Source organism: Camelina sativa, chromosome 2 (genome assembly GCF_030686135.1).
Source record: "Camelina sativa cultivar CO46 ecotype springtype chromosome 2, ASM3068613v1".
NCBI lineage: Eukaryota > Viridiplantae > Streptophyta > Magnoliopsida > Brassicales > Brassicaceae > Camelina > Camelina sativa.
In genome coordinates, this window is record NC_141881.1 from 12488477 (window position 1) to 12497673 (window position 9197).

General features: G+C 40.0%; 2 protein-coding genes across 2 annotated transcripts; one reads left to right on the forward strand and one right to left on the reverse strand.

Moving 5' to 3' along the window:
* Positions 1 to 567: 567 nt before the first annotated feature.
* Positions 568 to 1969, reverse strand: LOC104719531 (transcription repressor MYB6-like). Its single transcript, XM_010437476.3, has 2 exons — positions 1539 to 1969; positions 568 to 1220 (listed from the first exon to the last, which is right to left on the reverse strand). Exons 1-2 carry the CDS (start codon positions 1799 to 1801, stop codon positions 773 to 775), a joined length of 711 nt encoding a protein of 236 aa, XP_010435778.1. The 5' UTR covers positions 1802 to 1969; the 3' UTR covers positions 568 to 772.
* Positions 1970 to 7542: 5573 nt separating this feature from the next.
* Positions 7543 to 8642, forward strand: LOC104719543 (NAD(P)H-quinone oxidoreductase subunit T, chloroplastic-like). Its single transcript, XM_010437491.2, has 2 exons — positions 7543 to 8022; positions 8109 to 8642. The coding sequence occupies exons 1-2, from the start codon at positions 7697 to 7699 to the stop codon at positions 8530 to 8532; spliced, it is 750 nt and encodes a 249-aa protein (XP_010435793.1). The 5' UTR covers positions 7543 to 7696; the 3' UTR covers positions 8533 to 8642.
* Positions 8643 to 9197: the final 555 nt, after the last annotated feature.

Sequence of the window (9197 nt, forward strand, 5' to 3'; positions counted from 1 at the left end):
CCTAATTCAAGTTTCTAGAAACCTTTGCATAAAAAAAGTACAATATCATATTTATACCTATCTACATGTAAAAATGGATAACGGTTGATCTATAAGACTCCAAAAAGACCAAAACCATATTCATATTTCACTCCTGCTTGGGTTATATCTTATAGAAAAATATTTTTAAAAATGCCACTCAACTAATTTTTTTCCAAAAATATGATCACTAAGTTTGCTTTTCAAAGATACTATTTCAAACTTTTTACTCCAAAAATACCACAAACCTTCAAAATGATTTTTAAGAGTTTTTATAATTTTAAAATTTGGATTATTTTTAATTTTTGGGTTTAGAGTTTAGTTTCTAGGATTTAGCATTTATAATTTACGATTTTAGAATTTAGGCATTTTGTGGTAATTTTTTTAAAATTATATATATATATTAATTATATTTGTAGAAAATACTAATATTAGTAGTTTTGAAACAAAAACCTATTTAATGGTATTTTTTGAATTTTCCATATAATATTATATTATTTGAAAATCAAATTAGTTCATTTTCACTCCTTGTGGTGGAATACTTGTGTATTTTGTTGAAAAAACAATTATATAATTATAATATTTTTTCTTCAAAAGGTAAAAGATATATGAACAAAACCAAACCAAAATACCAAAGAAACTGAAGTAAATAATTTCTATAATCATCCAAACGACCAACACAAATTAAAATATATAATAATAAAAAAATCTAAAACCCCATTTTTGGGCTTTTTTGTGCCGGTTTGGTAAATTTTTACGACAGTGACAAACGCGCCGCCATCACCTGATCCCGCCACGGCTTTGAATCAGCCAATAACCCGGCTCCAATTACCTGACCCGAACCCGATCCAAACCCGAGAGTTAAATCCAAATTCAGCTCTATACGTTCTGAATTATCACCACTGTAATAATAACACTCCCCGTTCTGCCGGAGATCCTCATCAGTCGTCGTGCCACTAGTGGAAGCTCCGGAGGAATTTTCCTGTTTAACAGCTAAGTTGGAGAGAGAGTACTCAACGGCGTCGTTTTGAATCGGACCAACAACGACGACCTGAGACGGCACCGTTTTGGTATCGTTGATCGGCCGATGAGTTTGTGGATCAATCCCATGACTAAGAAGCTTCCTTTTAATATGAGTGTTCCAATAATTCTTGATTTCATTATCTGTTCTTCCTGGTAATCTCCCAGCTATCAATGACCATCTGAAACAAAAAAAAACAAAAAAAAAACAAAATCCAGATTTAGTAGAACTGAAGAACAAAAACAGAGGAAACAAAGACTCTGTTTTTAATTTTCTCTGTTTCCTAGAAAGTTGAAATTTTTTTCCTGGGAAAGTTAAAATCAGAAGAGATGAGGAGAAGAAAAAAGGAAACCCAGTTTCTATTTTCTCTCTGTTTCCTGGAAAGTTCAAAAAAATTTCCCCGGGAAAGATAAAAGAAGAAGAGAAGTACTCTGTTTTCTATTTTCTCTCTGTTTCCATAAAAAGAAGAGAGGGAAAGAGAGGAGAAAAAGATTCGTACTTGTTACCGAGTAAGCTATGGAGTTTGATGATGATTTGATCTTCATCATCAGTAAAGTTACCACGTTTAAGATCAGGACGAAGGTAATTAATCCATCTCAACCTACAACTTTTACCGCAACGCAACAATCCAGCGGATTTTGGGAGAGAACGCCAACAACCTTCACCATGATTACGGATGTAATCGATGAGACGTTGGTCTTCTTCTTTAGTCCAAGCTCCTTTGTTTGTGTGAGCCTTTTCGCAACAAGGAGATCTTCCCATGGTGAAGGGATGAAGATGTTGTTAAGAGAAGAGAGGGAAAGAGAGATCAAAAGATGTGAAGAGTTTGGATTATATAAAAAAAGGAGGTGACATTGACCGAGTTTGGTACATACTGACATACATGTGACTATGTGAGATAAAGTGAGGCTGTGCTTTGCTGTGATGTGTGGGGATTAGGTAGGTGAGCAACCTTCTTTTTTTCTTTTTTTTTCTTGTCTCTTCCATACTTTTTCTCCTTAGATTTTGCTTTTTTGTTTTTTTTTGGTTCTCTTCCTTCTCTTTCTACTTATAATTTAGTTGGGAGTTGAGACAAATACAAAATTTTACTTGAATATTATTAGAAATCTGATATTCTTTTCCCTATTTTAAAGTTTACTTATTATACAAACAAAATAAGCAGCATATCACAACCATATTTTTAGTAGTTACATACTTACGAGGTAGTGGGAAATAAATTGACTGCAAGAAATTTGGTTGTAGATTATGGCTTTGATGTTTTATTAGCAAAATTTAGTTATGTTGGTTATGAGTAGGTGAAATATTCTAGGAGAGCATTTAGAGTTGTGAAAGTTTGGAAAAGATGATGACTTTTATGACTTGAAAAAAAAAAAACTGGTTATGGATATTAAGTGGTTAAATGACTGTGGGCGAAAGCAATCTCGGATGAGGAAGATATAGGCATGTGGAGAAGCAAAGGTGACTCGTACAAACCTGTGTTTGACTCGAGCAGAGCCAGCCGGCTCAAACTTTTCTTGCACCTTGTGCTAATTTTTTTTTTTCTCCTAATTTACAGGTCTTATTTATAAATTTTCAGTATTTTGGGGTTTTTTTGTCAAAAATATGAAACATTGAAGAGCCTAAAAACCTTATAATTTTTTCCAAAATATTGTGACATGGTGCAAATGCACTTTGTGCACTAGGTCAGCGCCGGCACTGGACTCGAAAAATACATGGCTGAACATTTGAATGATTCAAATCAAGTTGAATGGTACAATGAGGTGTCAGGGTGTGGTTTATTAGTGTAGATAGAGTTTATCTCTATAATTTAGCATTTGTTCTTATTTTGTATATCTATCATAATCTCCAAGATACGGTTGTAACAAACTCTTGTATAAATATGTGCCATTGGCTGTGAATAATAATCATCAGTTATCATATTCTACATGGTATCAGAGCAACTGATCCAACTCTAAATTTTTTTACGTCTCCTTCTTTCTCTTCCTTGTTCTTCTTCCTTGTTCTTCTCAAATCTCTCTTCCTTCTCATCATGTCATCTGATGCTTCTTCTACCTCTTCTGAATCCGCCCCTGTTTTCAACGTTACAGAACCCCACAAAACTCTAATCTCGCTCAACATGAGCAACATAACCAAGCTTACACCAGACAACTTCATCACCTGGCGTCTCCAGGTCAGATCTCTCCTTGAAGCACATGAACTTCATTGCTTTATTGCCGATGAAGACAACACACCACCCGCTACGCTCCCTTCTGCTACTGAAGCGAATCAAGTCAATCCAAACTTTGCTGCTTGGAAACGACAAGATAAGCTTCTCTTCAGCGCCTTGCTTGGATCTCTCTCCCTTCCTGTTCAAGCCATCGTCGCTCGTGCAACCACTACTCGCAACATCTGGGAGATCCTCTCTAACACCTATGGGAAATCCACCCGTGGTCGTCTTCGTCAAATCAGGGATCAACTCAAGGAGAGCACTAAGGGAAACAAGTCTGTCCATGACTATCTGCGTGGTATCATTACCAAAGCAGATCAAATAGCATTGATTGATGCTCCGTTACCACATGAAGATCTCCTTGACTACATCACTAGTGGCCTCAATGATGACTACAGAGCTATTGTGGAGATGGTTCAAGGCCGTGATACACCAATCTCCATTGAAGAGCTCCATGAGAAGCTCATCAACAGAGAAAACGCACTAATGGCTGCCAGTGATACCAGTCTCTCTGTTCCTGCGACTGCTAATGTGTCACAATCTTCTCGGCAATCGTCTCGTGGTGGCTTCACCTCATCTCGCGGTGGTTTTCGTCCCTCTCGCCCATATCTTGGCAAATGCCAACTTTGTGGTGTTCAGGGTCATGGAGCTAAACGTTGTCCGCAATATCAACAACCATCACAACAGTTTTCATACTCTGCTCCGCACTTCAACCAGTTTCGTGGCTATGCTCCTTCCCCGGCTCCGCATTTGCCTCTTCCTGCTCCCCAATGGCGACCTCAAGCTCATCACACCACCACTGGTACACAGCCTGATCTCACTCCTTGGCTTCTTGATAGCGCTGCCTCTCACCACATCACCAGCGATCTCAGCAAACTCTCGCTCCAAACACCATATAATGGAGCTGACAATGTGATGATCGGTAATGGTGCAGGCTTGCCCATTTCTCACACTGGTTTCGTCTCCTTTCCCTCACCTTTTAAACCTATTCGGTTGCAAAATGTCTTATGTGTTCCTGCAATGAAGAAGAATCTCATTTCGGTTAACAAGTTATGCAAAGCAAATAATGTTATGATTCAACTTTGCCCCTATGACTTTCAGGTGAAGGATCTTCACACGGGGACAACACTTCTCAGCGGCAAGGCCAATGATGGAGTGTATGAGTGGCCGCTTTCCTCTTCCAAGCCTTTTATTTCAGCTTTTTCTGCAATCAAGTCATCTCCTTTTGAATGGCATTCTCGCCTAGGACACCCCAATCTTCAAACACTTTGCACCATGATCTCTAAATTCTCCTTACCTAGTTCTTCCTCTGTATCTTCTCTTACCTTTTGCAACTCATGTGCCATTAATAAAAGTCATAAGCTTCCATTTTCTACTTCAACTCTTACCTCTACTCGTCCGTTAGAAATTATTTTCTCTGATGTTTGGACATCTCCAGTCATGTCAGTTGATGGTTACAAATATTATGTTGTCTTTGTTGATCATTATACTCGCTATACATGGCTCTATCCACTCAAACAAAAATCTCAGGTAGCTCAAATCTTTCCAATCTTCAAGTCTCTCATTGAAAACCGGTTCAACAACAAAATCATCACTCTCTTCTCGGACAATGGTGGAGAGTACCTTGCCTTACGCCAGTTTCTTGCAACTCACGGAATCTCACACCTCACCAGTCCTCCGCAAAAACCAGAACACAATGGTGTAGCCGAAAGAAAGCACCGGCACATTGTAGAAACGGGTCTCTCGCTCCTCACTCAAGCTCAAATCCCGCATTCATACTGGACATACTCTTTTGCAGCAGCGGTCTATTTGATCAATCGTCTTACCACTCCAATCCTTGCAGACAACACACCGTATCAGCTCCTCTTCGTGATGTGCCAAACTACACCAAGCTGCGAACATTTGGCTGTCTTTGTTATTCGTGGATCAGACCCTATGGTCAGAACAAGTTCGCTCCAAGATCAAAGCCATGTGTCTTCATCGGATACTCTCTCACTCAAAGCGCCTATCTATGTCTTGATGTGGAAACCTCTCGGGTCTACATCTCTCGTCACGTAAACTTTGTTGAATCGGATTTCCCTTTCTCTCGTTTATTAGCTCAAACACAATCCTCCTCTTCACACTCTGTTCCTTCTGACTCTGTCTCTGCTTCTCTTGTTCCAATTTTTCCTCAAACTCCTGTCTTGGCCACTCTCCCGTGTCTCACTCCTTCACCTGCACATAGTGTGTCGCAAGGGTCGGATCATAACGTCTCCTCTGCAGCTCCTGTTTCAACCGACTTGACAAACTCTGCTTCATCCTCCACTCCAGCGGCTAATGTTCATCCTATGGTCACGCGGGGGAAGAACAACATCAAGAAACCAAACACCAAGTATGGTCTTCATACAGTATTGCAGGAGGTGGAACCGGAAAACCTGACACAAGCATTAAAGGATAATAAATGGCGAAACTCTATGAGCACTGAATATGATGCTTTTGGCCGAAACCATACATTTGATCTTGTTGATAGATCATTTGCTACTAACATTGTTGGCTCTAAATGGGTTTACAGGATCAAACGCAAACCCGATGGCTCAGTGGAAACCTACAAATCTCGCCTTGTTGCGAAAGGCTTTCACCAGCGTCCGGGCATTGATTTTCATGAAACCTTCAGTCCGGTCATCAAACATGCCACTATTCGCCTTGTTCTTGGTACTGTTGTTGCCTCTAACTGGCCTCTCCAACAGTTAGATGTCAACAATGCTTTTCTTCAAGGTCCATTGGAAGAAGAAGTTTACATGCTTCAGCCTCCGGGTTTCATCGACAAGGATCGCCCCAATCATGTGTGTCGTCTCAAAAAAGCGGTGTACGGTCTTAAGCAGGCACCACGAGCTTGGTACACTGCCCTCAAAGATTTTCTTATCAGCATTGGTTTCAAGAAATCCTTTGCTGACGAATCACTCTTTGTCTTACGTTTGGGCAAATCTTTTGTGTACATGTTGGTCTATGTTGACGATATCATCGTCACTGGCACCTCCATGTCTGCCATTACTCGTGTCACGGATCAGCTTGCAAACAAGTTCTCACTCAAAGACGTGGGAGAGCTTTCTTACTTTCTTGGCACGGAAGCTTATCGTACTAAGGCTGGTCTTCATCTCACTCAAACCAAATACATCACGGATCTTCTTCGCAAGACTAAGATGGCTGATGCCAAGCCTGTCGCGACTCCGATGTCCTCTGGTCAGGTTCTTACGCTCTCTTCTGGTGATCTTCTTTCGGACCCTGCTTCTTACCGTGCTACTGTTGGAAGTCTTCAATATCTTGGCTTGACTCGACCAGACATAGCCTTTGCTGTGAATCGTTTGTCTCAGTATATGCATCAACCTCGAACACTTCATTGGGAGGCTGTGAAACGTGTCTTGCGTTACCTTGCAGGTACTGCAAATGTGGGAATCTTCTTCTCTGCTTAGTCTCCGTTCAATCTCCATGCTTATTCGGATGCAGACTGGGCTGGAAATCGGGATGACTATACCTCCACAGGTGCCTACATTACTTATTTGGGACATCAACCTATCTCATGGTCCTCGAAGAAGCAAACTGGTGTTGCAAGGTCTTCGACGGAAGCAGAGTATCGTGCTCTCACTGCTGCTGCTTCCGAGGTCAAGTGGCTTACTTCGCTCATGACTGAACTCGGCCTGAAGTCTACTGATGTACCGGTATTGTATTGCGACAATGTGGGTGCTACTTATCTCTCTGCCAATCCGGTGTTCCACTCCCGAATGAAGCATCTTGCCTTGGATTATCACTTCGTTCGTGAACAGGTTCAAGGCAAGAACCTACGGGTTGCTCACATTTGCTCCGCTGACCAGTTAGCCGATGCTCTCACTAAACCATTGCCTCGGGTTCGCTTTCTTGAACTTTCTGACAAGATTGGACTCTGTCGCCGCCGTCCATCTTGAGGGGGCCTATTAGTGTAGATAGAGTTTATCTCTATAATTTAGCATTTGTTCTTATCTTGTATATCTATCGTAATCTCCAAGATACAGTTGTAACAAACTCTTGTATAAATATGTGCCATTGGCTGTGAATAATAATCATCAGTTATCATATTCTACATGGTTCTCATACAACCTTGAAGTATGCATTTTGTACATGGCTATCAAAGTTGGGTTTGGAGATGGGCCTTCAGAAAATTAAGTCCAAACACTTGCATACCTTACCAGATTGAAGTGGATTGTTATTTGAATGTTTTAGATTACAGTAAAAAATTGCATAATGACCAAACAGAGACGAGGTAGTTTTTTTTTTTGTTGTTCCTATGGAGTATGGACACAAGATAGGACAATAAAGATATAAAAAAAATTCAGACCACACATATCATGAGGCCGTAAGACAAGTTTCTGAGGCGTAACAGCAACCAAAAACATGAAGGGAAAAGAGAAGAAAGACCAAACCATCTTCAACAGAAATCCATGGCTTCTGCAACTTCGACATATGCTCGAACGTCCTCTATTCTCCTACCCAAAATCCATAAAGCCACGCATTTCAGAGACGAAACTAGAGCACTTAGAAGGATAACAGCAAGAAGAGTGATAGGTATTTACGCGTCACAAGACCCGACAAAACCGCCAAAACCATCTCCCGGAGTAGACACAAGAATCCACTGGGAAAGCCCGGATGAAGGCTGGATCGGAGGAGGATCCAACCAAACCAAATCCGTTGAAGAGGACAAAACAAATCTCTTCAGTGATGAAAAATTTGCAGAACTAATCAAAGACTCTTTTGATTCTCATTACCAGTTGAGCACAACCAAAGATTCTCATGACTACTACATGCCTTTTCTTTTTTTCTTGATCATAATTTGTAATTTTAATCATTTTTCAGATTCTTAGGTGTCTCAACAGATGCTGATCTAGAAGAGATAAAATCTGCGTACCGGAGATTATCCAAAGAGTATCATCCAGACACAACTTCATTACCACTTAAAACAGCTTCAGACAAGTTCATGAAACTAAGGGAAGTCTACAATGTTTTAAGCGATGTGGAGACTCGGAGGTTTTATGACTGGACATTGGCTCAAGAAGTAGCGAGTCGTCAAGCTGAGAAGATGAGGATGAAGCTTGAGGATCCGAAAGAGCAAGATTTTAGAGGCTATGAATCAATACCTGATATGGTTGACCGGTTAGGTGGAAAGAACATGGACCTTAGTGATCAAGCTATGACTGCTCTCACGTTCGATATTTTCATCATATTATTCGCTGTTTGTTGTATAGTGTTTGTGATTGTTTTCAAAGATCCTTCTTACTAGCCTACTAGGTAAGGACCATTGTATATACATGGAAAATTCATATAGTTATATATGTAGATGCATGAACAATTACAAGTCATGTGATAATATGAAAACAAATTAAGGGTTTAGTGGTATTGTTAGTTATTACCTACTGTTTTCTTGTGTGTGTTTGTTTAGAGCTCTATTTAAAGCCTAGCTACTAATCAAATTGGTCAACATCCTTTAGCCTAAGAAGAATAGATAAACAATGGGAAAACAAAAAACTAGTAATTTCAATAAATAATGCGGAATTCACTAGTTTTGGGAAATAGGAACACAAGCTTTCAAGTCTGTCTTACATGTATAGCACCTAACTCAATCCTTCTTAGAGGTGCTAGATAAACATTTTTGACTAGGCTTTGTTATAAATATAAATGAACTAGGAAACAAAAATCTATCTCAACTATAGTACTAGGAGATTGAAAATATAAATAGAGTGTGGCCTAATACTGGTTGTTGGCCGATCTCTTCTTCGCCTTCTGTAGTTGCTCGTCTCTCATTCTAGCCAGCATGATCACGTCCGTCAAGGATTGAGGGTGAAACATTCGAATACTATCAGAAATTGATGAGTGAAGACCTCCCATGAATGTTCCCATCAAGGCTTTTTGTGTCCAACCGTTGACCTTACTTAAAAGACGTTCGAA